Genomic DNA, 18,449 nt, shown 5'->3' with positions numbered 1-18,449 from the left:
GAAAAAGATTCCCAAAATGCAGCATTTTTATTATGCAACCGTTTAAAATTACGTTTGACGCCTCCCTTTATGCCATTATAAAAGTGAAAACTAAGGTTTGCAGGCATACTAAGAAAGTTTCTGAGCATAAAAAAAAATAAATAAATATTTGTATTTTTACAAAAAAAGGCAATAATCCTCAGAGTTTTGGTTTTTGTTATGCTTCTGGAGCGTCCCATGGAGGCAGAAGCAACACAAACAGAAAGATGGAGAAGCGCAGCGCGTGTAGAACGGCTTTGTGAGTCACGACAGTCGTGACAAAAAATAATAAAAAATAGAAGAGGAACAAGTGGAGGAAAATCCACAAGCACCCACCAACACAACTGCAAAGAAATAAAGTTGTATTCTACTCAACCATGTGTCGTTCCTCTTAAAGAGGCGGTATCGTATAAAATCAACTTTTTTTGAGCTTTACATCATGTTTTATCAAAAATATAACTGGAGTGCTTTGATTCTTTCATGCATGTTTGAGAAATCCTCTAATCTCCATGGGAACCATTCAACGGTGCAAAACCCCTAGGTGGACCCAGCCCCGCTTTAGACGATGAAGCTCCTCCCCCACTCAGCTCCTTCAGACTAGCCAGCAGCAATTAGCAAACACCTGGTGACACTGTGCATCTACTGAGCTCATCATAAGAGCTACTTTTCAGTGAAACGCTGATAAAAACGCTGATAAAAACCTTGATAAACGGTTAATACGGGAGCCATGTAGGGATGACTTCCTGAAGGCGGAGCTTCAGAAAGAGCAGGAGCTTCTTAAAGAGACAGAGGCCCAACTTCAAGGCACTGAAATGTGGAGTCAAATTTCCTTTAAGTCATATTTATATCAACTGAAGATAATGTAGTTACTTAATTGTGCCATAAAATGGCTCTATCTATTGCTGGGAAAAAATATAATACCGCCCCTGTAAAATCTTACCTTAACTAAACTGTATGAATCTGTTCAGATTTTGGAAGCAAAGCTTGTTTTGGACTAGGCGTCAAACAGAGAGTTGGACTTTATTTTGCATACCTGAGTGGTTTAAAAGCATTTACTATGTCTATAATTGTGATTTATCCTTAATTGACATACATAATACAATTCTCAAGTGTCTTAGCTTTCCAATGTGGTATAATACGTATATTATATGAGCCCCCAAAACTTTAAAGGTTTCTCTTCAACTGAAATATTTTTAAAGCACTAATTTCCTTACACGGCTTTAGGAAACTTTCATTAATAACAGAGAATATGGAGTCTGAATTATGCAAACCTCGTTTTGTTTTTGAGAAACAGAAATATCAGAGAAAGAGAATCCAGGGGGATAAATGTTATTTTTTTATAAGGAGCGACAGAGAAGAGAAACTGCAACTCCATCAGGAAATCTGAATGTAACCATTAAATGAGACGAAACCGAGACAGAATATAAAACGGCCTCCCTGCTGTCTCTGGTATTTTATCTGCGGTCAAAAATAAAAAAATATATGGACGAGAAATATGGGATCTATTATTCTGAGAAAATTACAGGCTTGAAAACATGTTTTTGTAAATCCTGAACAATTCAACTGAGTTTCATCTGAAACTATTTCATCAAAGTATTATTGTTTAACTGAGCAAATTTTAAATCACTTTCAGATCATTTTAAATCACACATTGTATTTGCTTTCTTAATTCCCAATCTAGCATCAGATTATGTTCTAGTCTGGGTTCTGATTGGCCCATTCCCGAATATATTTATGTCATAAAGGTTTTCCACGACAGCAGAAAGCAACAAAAGTTGACATCTTTTCCAAGTTTCTTGTGTTTTGTTGCTAACCGCATGTTAACATCTGAAACATAAAACAAAATGGCTTCCTTTAAACCTAATTAACTATATAAAAAACAGAATCTTCAGACATGTTTGGTTTGAGACAATAAAACATTTTATGAAAACGTGTTTTGCTGTTTTTTGATATGGACGACATGGGCAGTTGCCCAGGGCGTCATCAGAAAGGGTTGGGGACCCAAAACTAGAAAACAAAATATGTCTTATGTCCCTGTTGTCCCTGAACAAGTTTGACATAATTAAAAATAAAAGCAGTAATTCATAGATTTTGTTTTTCTTTTCTCTTACATGTTTTCGTCAAGAAATGTATGTATTTTGTTTTTCAACAAAGGCTTGGAAAAGGAAAACACAAAACAAAGTATATACATTTCTTGACAAAAACACACCTGTAAAGAAAAGCCAAAAGAAAATATACATTTAACAAAAACATCTGTCTAAAGAAATTGCAAAAAAGAAATACAATCTATTTCTTAACAAAAATGCCTGTGTAAGGAAAAGAAAAAACAAAATATTAAAATTTCTGCTTTTGTATTTATTTGTGTCACTTCTGGTCCTCCATACCCTAAAGGCTGACTTGTATTTACTAATAAAATATTTGGGAATTTTCCACTAATAGTAGTGGAGTAGTGGATAATTCCCAAATATTTAGCAATATTTTGACACTTTTCCAAACGTACTGACTGCTCGACTCGGCGTCCCGTGAGGAAAACACCAGAAATGTTGCGTTTGCTTCCCCGTGACTGCGGCGGTCACTCACCCCAAAGTTGGAGGCAGCGAATCTGGCGGGAGCGGAGACGTTTGTGGAGGCAGTGGGGTGGGCGTAGAAGGCATTGATGTTGGCCAGCAGGGTGCTCATCACTGCCGGCACTCCTGACAGCATATACTTAGACGACAGGCAGGAGAAATGCCTGGAGGGATGCAGGAAAACTGTCAACGTTTCTGAGTGGCAAAGAAATAAACAACCTTATTTTTCCAAAGGGTGACTTCAACCAAGGAGAAAGCAAGGCTTTATTTTGGTTAGTCTGATTGGGGATCCAGAATCAGGGAATAAAAACCTGCTGAGTCATGCAAGAGCCAGGCGTTCTTTGGTTGCCATGGTGATTCCATACTTTTCTAAGCAAAGCAAAGCAGAAACCTCTGGAGGTGTAAAAATTAAATTAAGATTTTTTTTTACCTGTCAGATCCAATTTCCAGTTTTTATTTATCCCTTTTTTATTTAATTAAAAATGACAAAAAAACATTTTTAAAAAGTGTTTTTATTTCAATCATTCCCTGTGCGAGTTGAACAACAAAGTATTCGCTTAATCAATCAAATTGATTCATCGCCCAGTCCTACTGCCAACTTAGGCTTGTTAAGGCCATACTAATATAACTTTTGTTTATTTCTGAGAAAATAGTTATAGTCCTAGAGGGAAAAATATTAATTTCAATAAAAAAAACTTCTAAAAGTCACAAGAAAAAAAAAAAGCTATTTTAATGAGGTAATATCCACACTTAATGAGACAAACCATGGATAATTAATTTCTTATTTTTTGTGTTGGAGTTAATTACAACTTCATTCTTTTTTTAGTAAAACCTTTGTGTTTCAATCCCAGTTTTAATTTAGCATTAGCATCTTTGTTTTCTCCACAGATTTTTTTTCACAGGGGTGAAGTCTGGTTCAGCTCTAATTCATCGAATTCTGGGATTATTGATGAAATTATATCGTTTGCTTGTATGTGGTTCTGTGAGCGCGGCGAGTCTTTCTCTCCATCTGATCACACAGAGGGGGAAAAATCAGACGCGGCAGGTCATACATTCTCATTACATGAGATAAACTGATTTGCATTCTGTTTATAGTTCATGAAAACCTCACACACGCACACACACACACACACACACACACACACACAGAGAGCTGATCACAAACAGTAATATGAAGCATTTCCTGATTTAATTCGACTAAAATCCAGGACTAATTGGTGAACTGCATCGAGCAGCTAGCTTACGTCATGGCCTGGTAGATGGACTCCACGCCGTAGCGCATCGAGAACTCGTCCACGATTTCCTGCTGAACTTCGTCAAAGTAGACCTTCCACGCGTCGTCGCCCTGAGCGGACGGCATCTTCACCATTCCGCCTCCCTCGATGTCCGTCGAGTAGTGAAACATGTTCTGATCGCAGAAAGAAAACAGAACTCAAAGAATTAGAAGCTAAATTGGTGATATAAAGTGGCATTTCAATTTTAGCTCAAGTAAAACTCAATTACGTTTATTTACATGTAAATTAACTACAACAACATATTTTACAACCACTCTGCTGCTTCCCAACGCAACGTTTACACTCACAAGTGAAAATTTCTGCAAACAGATGGGCAATTATGCAACAGCTTATCTTTGAAAAGCAGAAGTGGAACCTCCTGGACAACCAACACATTCTAATAGATCTATAAACTTTAAATTCAACATTTAACACTGAAACTGGAAGAAATTTTAAATATCTAAAAATAAATAGACAAAACAACAGAAACAACAAATAAAATGAATTTTGAAGGTCAATTTTGTTTAAATTGACCAGTTCAGACCAAAGAACCAGACTGAAGATCTTTATCATCCAGTTTTTGGCAGAAAGGAGAAAATCAATAAATCATGCAAATGGAAATTATGCTAGCTTTAATTTATGATGCGACTGATTGATTGATTGATTGATTGATTGATTGATTGATTGCGACAGGCATACGTGGGCTGAACCAGCAGAGACACGAACAGAAGTACAAAAATGTGCAAAATGTGATTTAAAAAGTATTTGAATTTGAACGAAGCTATTTCAGATTCTGAGTCAGTAACCCTGATTCTTCAGTTCGTACCTCATGAAGGCAGGTGTACTGCACATGGTACGGCGCCACCTTCTCCTCTCCCTCGATCTCCACGCTGATCTGAAGGCGGATGGCGCCGGACACCGCCGACTTGTCAGTTCTCTTCTCTGACAGAGAAGACAAACAGTCACAGTTTTACAGTGAAACCAAAGCCCTGCTTCACTCAGCATGAGCTGAGCTTGACTTTTTCCTTCATGAATGAGTAGAACTGGTGCAGCTTCATGTTTTGCTTTTCTTCACCTGATGTAAATTAATGGGTAATTAGTACGTTTCTTTATGACACGCTGAGGAAGGAATGCGACCTAATGAGCTGTGTTTATATATTGTTTTGTAGTAATACGTACCCAGGTTGTACCAGACGTCCATTTCTCCACTCAGGGTTCGGACCTCGATGATGGTCTGACCCAGGAAGTCGTCCGACTCTCTCTTCAGTCGCTGCTTCACTCGCGACTTGATGTCGTCGTCCTCGTCCCACACTCGGAGTTTGATCCGGTCCGATGAATTATGACACTCGCTGCAAAAGCAGAAGATGAATTACAATAAAAATGAAGAGGAAATGTTTCTAGAATTGTTCTGCAGCTAAGAACAAATGTGTTGATCTCAAGTTGACTTGTGGAGCAAAAAGTGAAGGTGCATGACCCAAACAATCTCATTTAAATTGCTTGAGATTTTAACTTCATATGACATTTAATTAGGGCCGTCTAAACTTTTGAATACATACATTTGAAGATTACTTCAGTGAAACATACGGAAATGTAAAAGTGATTTTTTGTGTCTCTAAAGATGAAAGGTGTCAATCAGATGAAGGTAAATCAGGATAATCGTTACTGATTTCCTCAGATATGAGAGGTTTGAACCAAATCATATCACCAACGTGGGTTTGCAGTGTGAGCGATTTTAAAACAAGGTCATAACAAGCAGGAATGTTTTTCATGAAATCCAAAAATCTGCACTCACAAGCTGAACTTTTCCTCCCAGATGGGGTTCAGGTTTCCGTAGATGGTCTTTGTTCTCTTCTTGGTTTTCCCCACCTGGATGGTGACGTACGGGTCGCTGGAGCCGGTCCGGTCCTTGGCCTGCAGACCCTGGGCGCTAACCACTGAGGGAATAACGAAAACACACCATGGCTGTGGAAATTGCATAAGAAAAACAAACACCTACTCTTTCTTTTTCTCATTCACACACACAAATGCTCACACACTCACCAAAACAGAAGATATCACCCACACTGTTATGCAAAGACTCGTAACACAGTTTTTATGACTCACAGGCAGATGCGGAGGAAAAGCGATTAACTAAAGTTATCCAGTGCAACAAGGCAGCAAGAAAACCTTCACAGAAACACGGAGCCTTAATACGAGGTAGAAAGCAGTGAATGTGGAGTGAAAACACTGGAAATTAGATTTTATTTTAAGACATTTTAAGGCATGAAAATCTCCAAAGATTAGAAATATTCCTTCTGTGTGAGCAAAAAAATGTTTTGATGCTGCTTAAACTTTTAAAAGTTTAATATTTTATGTGACAGAGCCACACAATTAAAATAAAATTTTGTTTTCAAGACTGTTTAGAATTTGAAATCAGAAAAGCAAAATGCGGTGCAGCCATGTTTGATAAGTTAGAATATTATTAAAAAGTTTATTTTAGTTATGATAAAAGTTACATATTTTCATGCCACACTGTGAAAATAGTTTTACTGGTTTTTGGAAACTGAAATTCATAAATCGTCCATCAGACTTGAACTTGTGACTCTAAATATTCTTGATTTCTATGTGATCTTTTCTCGATTCTTTGACTGACTGACGGTGACTGATAACATCACATCAAAGGGAATTTTACATCAATTGTGGGAGAAAGTCCCAAATTAATTTGTGGAGATCAAAAAGCATATCCTGTCAGTTAACCATCAACTTTAAACACTTTGCAACATCATTTTAGATCTGATTGAATTATTTAAAGAGGACATGTTCAAAAAAATGTCTTTTTTTATCCTTTAAATGCATTTTTTAATTGCAGATGGTAAAGTCTGCCTTCATGCCTTGATGAGCAGGAAAAAGAAAAAAAGAAAGCCTATGACCATGAATTAATTTCAGGACCAGCTTTAAGGTTATCTCTGCATCTTTGGGCTCATCAATGTTGATTGGAGAGACAACCTGTGATGGCTGCCATGGCAACACTGCTGCTACGACACGCTGGGATGTGTCTGGTCGCTTTGGTAACAGCAGTCGCCTTGATGCTGGGTGAACTGGAGGTAAACATTCCCTGATGTTCGTATCTGCAGAAACCTGACATGGAGTAACATTCACACAGCCACAGGAGTTTATGATAACAACCTCAGAGTCACTGAAACGGTTTTCATTTCTCTGAATTTCTAAATATATTTTCCAGAATGTGGCATGAGGCATTTTCTGCACCTCTAACGTATAGATACGTTGAAGTATGACGTCGCACGTGCAAAGTCCAGCCCCCATCTCCCTGCTGGAGGCCAAAAAGCTGCTCGCTAACGATGACTAGCATTGGTCTCAGCTATCAAGTTGACAATATATCACGCTAAATCTTAAATGTGCGAATGATAAAAGAAAAAGGGACGTAGTTCTTCGCTACTATTCGTCAACACTACAATAACTAAATAACAAGGTCAGGCTAATGTTTTAATTTTAAAAAAAGCAAGGAAGAGAGAAGCAGGTCAGTTATGCTAGCTTGACTTTGACAACCTCAGCATGTAGAGCTGCTGCAGAATTTGGTTTGTTTCGGTTCAGTTTACAACAACACAGGCGATCAACACACCAGTAGAGTGGGTGTTTAAGGTAGGTAACTTAAACAGAAAAATAGCTAATCTACTGCAGTGTTAGCTTAGCTAATAGCATTGGGAGCTAATAGCATTGCTACCACCACAATCACTTATTAACAATCAGAAAATAAACATCAGACCTGAAAACATAAAACTGTAACAAACTAAATGTTCTGTTCTTTGTGTAGGAAATGTTTTTGGTGTTGAATCCCGATACATATAATGCTGTTGTCTGTTTGGGTGTGGAGTCAGAAGCAGATGCAACGAGTCCGCGTGTGGCGTAGCCGACACAGAGGGCAAGAAAAAAGACTACTAGTGGTTTTGAGTTGTTCTTCAACAGTTTTTCTGTGTTATTTTTCCCTTTGCTGTGGCAAACTGCACTAAATTAATAAAACCAACATCTCCAGGTCTCATTTTATTAAAAACTGGAGAAATCTACATGCAGTGTGGCTTTTATTTGAGGTATTGACTCCCTGTAAAGCGCACAACTTTCACTGGAGTCCTGTTTGGAGTTCAGTCATACTGCACAGCAGAAACACCAGTTAAAAAGATCCATGACTTAATCACAGACATGCCACAGCAGAAACAGCAGCCACTGTTTATGGAAGCAGTAATGGACGCCACCGTCTATGGGTCGATTTTAAAGTTGTTGAGTAATGGGAGCTGACAGGATCATCACAAGATCATAACGAGATAAAGGAAGCTAATAAAAAGAAAGCACAACTAATACCAACGACTTTTAGTGGCGCAATTTCTGTAGAGGAGTCTGTTTGGGTGTGGAGTCAGAAGGAGACATAATGTGACGCAAACCTCTTTCATAATTTCAGAATGTTGAGGAACAGCTTCAAGTTGGAGACTCGGTTTGAGTGGGGACCAAAATGGCAACATTTGTGGCACTGTGTCAAACAAACCAAGCTCTTTGAAAAAACTGTTCTTCTCCTCGCCTGTGGGGGCGCTGCACCAAGAACCACTGGAGGAAACGACACAAAAACCTCTGAAGAAGATTTAGTAGTTGATGGTTACAGTGTAAGTGTAGCATTACGGACGAACCGCACAATAAAGTTCACATCTTCCCGGTCTGAACAAACCGGACAAAGAGTCTCAGTAAAGAAAGCAAAAGCCCACTTTGGGAACAAAAGAAAAAGCCTCGTGTTCAATCTTTTGGCTGACTTCACACAGAGATATGAGTGTTATCCACACCCAGAGGTTCAGAAAGACATCATCCTGATGCCACACGCCCTGTGAGGATCTGTACTGCCAGAGACGACGATGACAAAAACAAAAACAGCCATTTTTCTTTCCCCACTTAGTAAAATATTTTCTTTACTTTGCTAAAAATGATCTCTGATCAAAAGAAAAGCTCCTTTCAACACCATTTTAAACAAAAGTTTCTACAAAAAAGACTTTCTTAAATATCCTTTTGCTGTTGCAGGAAGACGCACTACGGTCGTAAAGGGATATAAGAAAGAAGAATCTGCTGAGTCACCAGTTGCTATGGTGATGAAGGAATAGGTACAATGAAGCAAATGTTTCTGTCCCTGTTTTTCCACCCAATGAAATCTGATCACTCTCTGTAAACATTAGACATAAGTGCTGAAAAATTATCGGCATTCTTCCTAATTTGCATCCCTGTTTTAAAAAACCTAAATAAAGATATACACTACCTATGAAATGTACGTCCTTCATACTATTCCTCATGAGCCACAATGTGTCCAGGTATTTCTTGCAGCGTTTTTTTAACGCCACAGTAAAAATCAAAACCAAAAATGTGGAAACATGGCAAAACAAAGAGAGTGTCGTATAATGCTCTGAAGTTTCTTCAGATTTGCTAAATAAATAAATCACGACTCAGCTTTTTCTCAGGCGTTTAAGGGCGTACCTGTGATGGTGATCTTGGCAGACCATTTGGAGGTGCCGTCCAGCACACTCTGCTTGATGCTCTTCATGTGTTGAGTATGAATCATCTTAGAAATGACAAACACTTTCCGGATCTCCTCAAAGATCTCAGGCTTGTTTCTCTCGCGGATCTTCATGCGGTCCTTCATAGCCATGATGATGTGCTGCGTCCGATCTTCTGCCCCCGTCTTCGAACTTTTCTCCGCTGCTCCTAAAGACACAGAAAGCAGTTACAGCAACATATCCTCACACTGTACTATTACTGTTACTATGAGCTACATTTTCTAGTAAGTTGCTTTAAAGTGTGTGGAACTCACAGTGTTCTGCTTTGTCAGCACAGGGTATGTTACTTGTCAAATTAAATTGAGATTTTACTTATTTTTTTCATAATTAACAAAAAACTGACCATCTACAAACCAAGTTTAAATGTTCCACAAAAAAACTGGAAAGACAAATAGTAAGCATTAGTGAATCTTCATCAGCGCAGACAAAGCGTTGGCATAATTTCGCATGACATTAATTATTGGGTAATTGTTGCAGGAATTGTTGCAGTACATAAAAAAGCAATGTTTTCCCACACTATTAAAATGTGTGGCAAGTATTTAATAGCAGGATGTGACTTAAAATATTTAGTTTTATTCAAAATTAATGACTTAATGACACCCTGAAACATTTCCATATCTTTTAGTAGCTAAACTTACTTTGAAGGCAGTCAGCGTTCAGCAGCTCCTGGCATTTCTCATGAACTTTGACCCCACACTCTGCGCAGCGCATACCCTGCCGAGCGATGCCCCACAGCAGACCTTCACACTCGTAGCAGTAGGTAGGCGTGGTGGCGGTCCACACCTCGAAATTGTGTGGCGTGGTGCAGGAGATGGGGTAGATCAGAGCCTGCAGAGTTTTCTTGTAGACGTGGTTTTTCTGTTGAGGAAAGAAAAAAGTGATGAAAAGTTTGATCAGAAACAACAACTCTTACTTTAAACTAAGAGAGTTAAACTCTGGGTTTTTTTGTCCCATATTTTGTTCTTTTCAGTCGATTCCTTATTTTTGCTCACCATGAACAGGATTAATTATTTACAGAAAATGAAGATTTAAAACTCAGGTTATGAAAGTAAGAATAAGTCTATATTTACCACAAACAAGGACGAGAGGCATAAAAAGATGTTCTTTTATCTCATTTTTATTCCCAGTATTCCCAGTTTCACCTTTAGAACCTTGCAGCTCTTCTCCACTAGATTGTTTTCTCCTACATGCCGTAGAGTAACCTACTTTGTGCACCTGAATTATTAATGTTTCTTCCAATGTAAAATGTAATCATCATTATAAATTGACAAATTGCAGCGTTGTCAGCACAAAGCAAACCATAAGATTATGGAGGCACACTTCGGATCTTTAACGCTGACTCAGCAAAACTGAATTGTCACAATCATTTCCAACAAATGATAAACAGAAGTGGAGCCTCCTGGACACACAGTCGAAATGAAAAACTGAGTAGAAACTAATCACAAAGTGTTTAGATGAGGTAAATAAGATAAACTACTCACGAGCTCTTCATCTTTTAGGGAGGTCCGAGTGGCCAGAGCGTAGTTCAGTCTGGCCTTCCTGGAATGAATCATGGACTGGAAACAAAATATTAAGACCTTAATTTTAAATAAATGAATGTAAGATTTTCTAGGGATGTGTGGACACCCTGCATTTTCTTCCCTAAACTGTTTGACACAGTTCTCAAGGTTTCCCCCACAATTTAAAAATAGGACTAATTAAGTAAAGAATCCAAATGAGCTTGCAAACTTTAACTTTAATAGGTGGAAAAAATATATATATTACAGGAATCGTATTACTGAGGTTAATATTCGTTAACCTTTTGATGTGCAGTCGGTTTGGAGAGGATCTTGGGAGCTTTTCTTTATAAATCTTTGAGCAACATGAATGAAAGCTCAAAAGCAGTTTTTGATGCTGCAACGACTCTTTGATGCTGCGTCACACCTGTGAAACGCCTCAGACATTTTAAACCCAACAGCACAAGCTGTCAGAAACCATTAAAACAAACTGCCTCATGGGTTCGTAATGAATTTCTTCTACTGGAATAAACATATTATTCGATAATGAACCAGAATCAATAGGTGGCAGAGACTTAAGTTGAGGTTAAATGTGTCATTTTCTTGTTTTAACAGATGTGTAAACAGCATGGAAATAACTGTATTTTACAGCTGTAACATATTCTGAAACAGAAAAAATGCCAAGTCCAACTTTTAAACTCAAATGCATTGTTTTTAAATTAATGTAAGACCTTTTAAGGCCTAAATTTTATAAACAACCCTGCAGTATAAGCACCTTCTTTTACCTTTTTTTCTACAATTTTCAGAACGCAAAATATGTAATAGTATTCGGTATTGTGCTACTGATATTAATTAAAACATTTACATCTAAAATTGAAATCAAGCAGAGGGCCTTTTGCTTTTCTTTGTTATCAGTCCAGTTCAGTTTGTAAACACAACACAAAAAAACCTACAGCTGATTTTATTTTGTGTTTGCTTATGGGTCTGCATGCTGGTACAAAATACGATTTCACCACTGAATTTCAAACCAAACCCATCAAACCTGCAGACTAAAGCAAATACAATCTCACTTGTCTTTTACTCACCATGGCCTGAGCGGCGACGAGCACAGGCAGGGAAAGTGAGCAAAGAGAGGAAGAAAAGAGAAGAGCTTAGAATCACATCGTTAACCTTGACAATTGTTTTAGTTACTTTTTATTTCAATCACATAATATCAGCCTGAATATTCTTTCTTTATCTGTATGAAAAAAGAAACAAACAAAAATTCTCCACAAACATTAATCTATAGTGAGCAGACATTTGACTTCCATGATGTCTAATAAATCCTGACACCGCCACTGTTAGGTTATTGTGAAAGTGGTTTTTTTATTCATTTTTCCTGTATCTTCTCTAAAAGGATCAATCATTTTACTTGGGTGCATTATTTTAAGTGTGTAAATGTTAAAAAATATATTGACTCAGCATAGCATTCATTCTGCAAAGCCTGTAATTGTGCTATATGGCTCCCTAATTAGAGTAACATGCTACATATTAGACGCTGTTGTCATCCACTTACATTGACTAATGTCACTAAAAAGTGTTTTATGAAATTAAACATCGATCTCATGCATGAATGGAGGTATAGTTTGCAGATGGTTGCTATGAAGCCTTCTTCTTACTTTTAAGTATTTTACACCACTTGGTGAGGATATAAACACCCCAACAGGAGTCATTGCTTCTTTGTGGTAAAATGACTACTTGATTGGTGTTAAAATAAAGATATTAAATAATAAAAATTTTCTTGTTTTATTTTTATACAGGAACTGCTTGGTTAATGTAAGATAATAATTTTCTGGTCCTTTTCAAGTATCAAAACTATTTGGTTCAAGGTAAGAAATAGCAGCAGTGGCCAAAGCTAACGATAAAAGTCAGCTGCGCTAGCCCTAAAATGCTAATAAACATTGGTTCGGCTAATGCTAAAGTCCTACAGCAACATGGTATTTAGTAGAAGCTAAACTAAAGCTAAAGCTAAAGTGATAAATTCAACCAGGTTGACACCCACCGACACAACGTGTGTTATATTACCCACAACAATTTCAAATTTGTTACTGCACACGTATCTGAACGTTTGCGTTTCAGGAAGTGATTATTGGAACAGATCTTTCACTCATGGTTTCAGTTTTATAGTTGCTGAGTTTTGCTAACTCTGTTGTGGATTGGTAAGGACACGGATGTCAAACTGTATTCAATGAAAGTTTACATAAGAAAAATGTATCTGGAAAATAAATTTAAAGGATGCTAAGAGGGCTAAAGGTTCTCAAAGTTAGCAGAAATGCTAAACCGTGTCTTAAACCCTCTTGGTTAGCATTAGGGAAGATTTCCTGGTTCTGTTTAGGTGCAGAAATTATTCTTTAATTTGTTAAAACATTTCTGGGGTTTATTTAAAAGCTTTTATACAATGGTTGGGATTAGCAATAAAGATTTACATCTTCTCACTTAATGTTGAAATAAATTATTCTCTTTGATGGCTTGGTAAAAAAAACAAGCCACAGTATAAAGAATTAAATTTAGATTCAATGTCAAGATTTTTCACCAATAATACAAAAATTAAAATTAATTTCAAGTTGTTTTCCAAAAAGAGGTTGAAAACATGTTGCTGTCTCTCTTTTCCAACAGTAATTTTTCTTTGCTTAGTACATCTCCAAAAATAAATTTAATCAGTGCAGCTTTGACTTAGTGCATAACATTTTTATTCAGTGAATTTCAAAACTGTCAAAGCAAGCTATAAAAAGTATTGATGGGATAACTCACCAGTTCACTAACAAGAGGGATAGGCCTCTTCTTGCGGAGGTCTGGCATGCTGTCAATGCCAAATGGTGTGTTCGCCCTTCAACGAATAAATAAATAACAGAAAAAATACATAAAAACAAAATAAACTTTGTACCGTTTACCCAAGCAAGCACACATAAAAGCTATACAGACCCTGGTTTGGCCCACGGCTGCTTGCTGGGGTCACCGTCTTGCGTTTGGCTCTGAAATAGGAGGTCGTAGGTCACGCATTAATCAAGTTAAAAGTGAAAGTTTGATTTAAGGAGAAAGGAGCATGCAAATGCAAAAGTATAAGATAAAAGAGAAAGTGAATAGCAAATAACAAGAGGGAAATGTTAAAGTGTGTTGGTTGAGTTTCAGTTCTGCATGCCAAACACCTTTCAATCATCATTTTTTATTGATTTGTGAATATTTACATTGAGGGAGATGATAAAAATGAGATTTGTATAGAGTATCCTATTATGGACAACATTGTGTCCATCAACACTACTTTTAAAAATCAAGTAGGTATAATTATGGGTCTACCAGGATCAGTATAATCATAGCCACAGCAGAAAATGAACCACAGAACAAGAAGATAATTTTAAGACGGTTGGTTTTAAGGTGACCTGATCTCCATCTTGACTTCCATCTGTAAAACAGCGAGACAGAAACACACAGAAGAGACAAAAACAGTCATTGACCGGCTTTATTCATTGTGTAAAAACAACAGCGTTGCAGTTTAAAAGCGGCACCAACACTGAGTTTTTCCACAGATGGGGTCTGAGGTCATAAATGTTTCATTAACATGTATAATTTATCATGAAAAAGACTCCTAATATTTTCCCCGACCCCGGGTCTTTAATGTCCGACTTGCTTTCCGAGGAGATAATTAATGTTTTCTAATTCTGCAAATGGATCCTGCTGACGCCTTGGAGAGGAGCAAGGGAGTCCTGAGTGGCAGCTGATGCATTACTCACAAGTGGGAAGAAATTATCATTCAGAATAGACCATGGTACAATAAAATACCCCAGGGAACTTTAGATAAAAAGCAATAACTGCCAATCTCTAAATGGGTACCAGAGACAGTCCTTTTATCTCTGATAATCTAACAGAAATTATCAAAGAACTGGAGTCAAAAAAGGTCAATCAATCACCTATCAGAGCCGCAGACAGATAGCAGTAGATACATGTACAGCACTGTTCAAAACGTTTTAAACTGATCCTATTTTCTTTGTTTTTCACCTCCTAATAGAAAAAGTTTCTGGTAATCTTTTAAAGTGGTTTTGATCGATAGATTGCCAAGCTTCAGTCCATTCCTGACCCTTTTTAGAGATTTCTCTTTATTGTTAAAGCCAATTAACCCTGACCTAAGAGGCATCCAGGCTTTAAAATGCTTTTATAGATAAACCTATTTTTGCAAGAAGTAACTCTCAGGTACAGTTTAAATGTGGTAGATACTTTCATCTGTCCTTCACTTGACCAGTGGACAAGAATCTGTCCTGATAGGGACTCAAAAAAACTGAAGATGAAATGTGAACAGGCAATCAAAAACTTTAAAAGATTAAACAAAACCACAAAAATTATTGCTCAAGAGTTGTTCACCCCTGCTGAGATACAGAGATGCTAAAGATCACAGAGAGTGGTGGGGCAATTTTACACTTACCTAGTTTCCCTGGTTCAAAAAAGTTACTATAAAGAGGCTAAATACAGCTAAGTTTTTTTGCAATCACAAAGACAGGATGACCAGAGGTTGAAACAATGGCTACCTTGTTCCATTTCCTCCTGGGAGAAGGTGGACATGGTCATACTGACAAGGTTGCGTCTGGTCCCCCTCTTCTCCCGTAGAATCTGCTGAAAACTCCTCAGACACTTCAATTTGCGTTCATCAATCTGGGTAACTTCTGTTGATGACTCTGCTGCGTCTCCCTCTGGTTTGACCTCTGAGCCTCCAGAAATGTCAGCTGCAGGCTGCAGTGGTTCCTCCAGTGCTGCAGGTTCATCAGCCTGAATTGAGGCTGGCAAGGATTCTGCAGTGATGTACTGGGAAAGCTGATCCTTATCACTAACATCTGCTGGGCCTTTTGAAATCTTTTCACCGACGCTGTCTCCAGGTAGGTCTATAAGGCCTTTGACTAAAGAGTCAGGATCCACAGATGGTTCTTCAAAACTTGGTGGGCTCTTGTTCCAATAAGGATAACTTTGGGAAGTCTTTAAGGGCTCCAGTGCAAGGCTTTTGCTGGTTTTCACATCTAAAGGCTCCACTGAAAAATTATTAGACGTTTGACTAGTACTATTTTTGGAAAGATCATCAAAAGCATGAGCAGAAGTAATATCTTCATGGAATTGGTAAGAAGTTTGTTCTAAATATTCCTCGTAGGATCTTTTTAAAGGCAACTCATCAGAAGGCATTGATAGTTCAAAATGTCCAGAATTTACGTCAACAGGTCCTTCAAGTTTGCGTAGTGCACCCCGCAAAGCAGACCTGAAATCAAGCACAGCTCGCCCTAAGCGTTTGACGGTTAAACCTCCAGCTGGGACATCTGCAGAACCGGGATCAGAGAGTCGGTTTTCCCAGCTTCGACTACTGTAAGGTCTTACAACACTGTCTCCAGAGGCACCTGAGAGACCCTCTGTCCAGGTCATAGCAGAACTCTCTTCGTAGCTTAAATAGGCTTCGGTTTCACTGTTTGTTGTAAAGGTCAGCTCATTTGTTTGATCAAACTCGAATTCCTCTGCTTCACCATCATGCCCCTCAATCGAATGGTAACCTGAACTTTGAGGGTAGGACAAATCAGTAGAATATTCATGCCCAATAGATGAGCTTCCAATGCTGTTAGCAGCTGCATCGTGACTCCTGGACTGACTTTGAGGCCGTCTCAACCGTGATTGCCGTTCCTTCCTGCTTGAAGTGCTGGCAGGTGAGTTGTAATGCTTTCTAGAGCTAACAGAGAGAGGATCTGAGATTCCTGTGGATGATGAACCATATCCTCCTGCTCCTCTGTAGTGACCCCAGTGTCCAGCTCCTTCACAGTAGTGAGAACTTTTTCTGGCATTGTCCTCTACAGCCCTGAGGTAAGTGCTATCTTTATGCCACTTAGACTCCCTACTAACACTGTGTGGGGGTATAGTGTTAGCCCATTCTCTCTCATCACCAGCTCTTTGCTCCTTTCTTTCAAGACTAGATAATTGCGCTGGTAAGTCATACTCAGACTTTGAACTATGGCCAGAAGACAAAGAGCTAGTGCTTGGAAAATCTTGGCAATTTCCATGGTCAAGCAAGCTTAAGCTAAGATTTCTTGCTGTTGCACCTTCTGGTATATCTGAACTATGATCAGAAGTATCGTCAGCATCCTCCAGTTCCTGATGATCAGCTGTTGAAACAATTTGGGACACCTTCGGCCCTTCTAGCCTTGTTGGCAGTCGGACCCCATGTATACTGTGGTGCTCATAACCTGGCTGAACACAGTCCAGATCTGACTTTGCTACCGGGCTCCCTAAGCTACCATAAGCACTGACTGGCCGTCTACGTGTGGCTGATCCATCTTTGCTGCTAGAGCGAATGCCTTCGATTTCTAATAAAACAGCATCTACACATGAAGATACCTCCTCAACTGAGCCCCGCACTGAGCTCAGGTAATCCCTGAGGTCTGAGATTTCCTCTTGGATCTTGTTGATGCCTCTTAGCTCCTTCAGAATATGGTCAATGATGGCACTTGACGTCTCTTCTTTATCTTCATCATCTTCCAGAAGTGTATTTGGTAAAGCTCTGTTGAAGTTGTAGTCCAAACAGTCACCAGCAGAATATGGTCTTTTGGGCCGAATGCAAGGGGAAGTAAATTCTCGTGTTCCTGATGCAAACTTTGTCCCATTGATGTCTGGGCTGACTGGACTGTAAAGTGGGATTGGTTGGATGTCCTCTGGAGGTTCCCGGAGTCCACTCTCGAAGGATATCCGTTTTTGACTTCCTTGGCATCTGGAGCTTTTATGTTGTAAAGTGCAAGGTATTCTTATGCAACCCTCTCTGTTCAGCTCCACTTCTCCCACACATGGTGGCCCTGATACCACCGCATGTCGTTTAATGATCGAAGCCTTTGGGGGGCAGGCTTCAGCCCTCGGAGTAACCTTCGGATTCATGCTTCGGAGCTCTTTTCGACTGTCAGGTGCCTCCACCTCTTCTTCCTCCTGTTCAGTGCCCGGATAATAGAGCTGGGATTCGGGGGCATGGTGGTCTGCAGACCCTTGCAAAAGACGATGAATTTTGCCACGAATAACTAGTGCTACTTTGGGATTTGGAGCTCTCTTTTTAGGTGGGTGAGTTTTGGATTTTGCCCCACCTTTAGGAGAAACTCCTGCTCCATGGTGTCCATTGAAGCGATTTCTGGAGAACATTTTCTCATGAAAGCAAATTATATTCACCTAGTCTCCCACATTGTTGGTGGGAGATGTAGTCAAAGTTCTTGCAGTACCATAGTTCAACATTAAAATGTTTCCAAGTAGCTAAGAAACAAATGTCAGCAGTCCATAGCTATAGAGAAAAGAGAGAGAGAATAAAATGAAACATTATCCAGGTCACTTTATTACTTTGAAAAAGACAACACCTGAGGTTTAAATTGCTTGCTTGAAGAAAGTCGGCCATTCTTGAAGTTATCAAGTGAACAAATTCCAACAAAGGTGTAATTTGTCAAGCTTATGAGTTTAAAAAGCGTTCAAAGTACTGGAAAA

At 38.7% G+C, this 18,449-nt stretch overlaps 1 protein-coding gene across 2 annotated transcripts in view; it reads right to left on the bottom strand.

Moving 5' to 3' along the window:
• LOC116729372 (protein unc-13 homolog B-like) overlaps positions 1-18,449 on the bottom strand; it is a 141,376-nt gene that overhangs the window by 40,609 nt on the left and 82,318 nt on the right. Inside the window, exons 2-14 of one of the 2 annotated variants that reach the window (XM_032577857.1) lie at positions 15,494-18,252; positions 14,354-14,376; positions 13,899-13,948; positions 13,728-13,803; positions 12,023-12,028; positions 10,923-10,997; positions 10,080-10,299; positions 9,362-9,589; positions 5,652-5,793; positions 5,039-5,208; positions 4,686-4,801; positions 3,830-3,993; positions 2,599-2,749 (exon numbers count right to left, since the gene is read on the bottom strand). In XM_032577857.1, coding sequence (XP_032433748.1) covers positions 2,599-2,749; positions 3,830-3,993; positions 4,686-4,801; positions 5,039-5,208; positions 5,652-5,793; positions 9,362-9,589; positions 10,080-10,299; positions 10,923-10,997; positions 12,023-12,028; positions 13,728-13,803; positions 13,899-13,948; positions 14,354-14,376; positions 15,494-18,116 — 4,044 coding nt within the window. In that variant the 5' untranslated portion in view covers positions 18,117-18,252. The remainder of the gene's footprint in view (positions 1-2,598; positions 2,750-3,829; positions 3,994-4,685; positions 4,802-5,038; positions 5,209-5,651; positions 5,794-9,361; positions 9,590-10,079; positions 10,300-10,922; positions 10,998-12,022; positions 12,029-13,727; positions 13,804-13,898; positions 13,949-14,353; positions 14,377-15,493; positions 18,253-18,449) is intronic. The other variant, XM_032577858.1, reaches the window with a different exon arrangement.

This window comes from Xiphophorus hellerii, chromosome 12 (genome assembly GCF_003331165.1).
Source record: "Xiphophorus hellerii strain 12219 chromosome 12, Xiphophorus_hellerii-4.1, whole genome shotgun sequence".
Lineage (NCBI taxonomy): Eukaryota > Metazoa > Chordata > Actinopteri > Cyprinodontiformes > Poeciliidae > Xiphophorus > Xiphophorus hellerii.
Note: the sequence above shows the minus strand (reverse complement) of the source record. Positions and strands in the feature narration are given on the sequence as shown.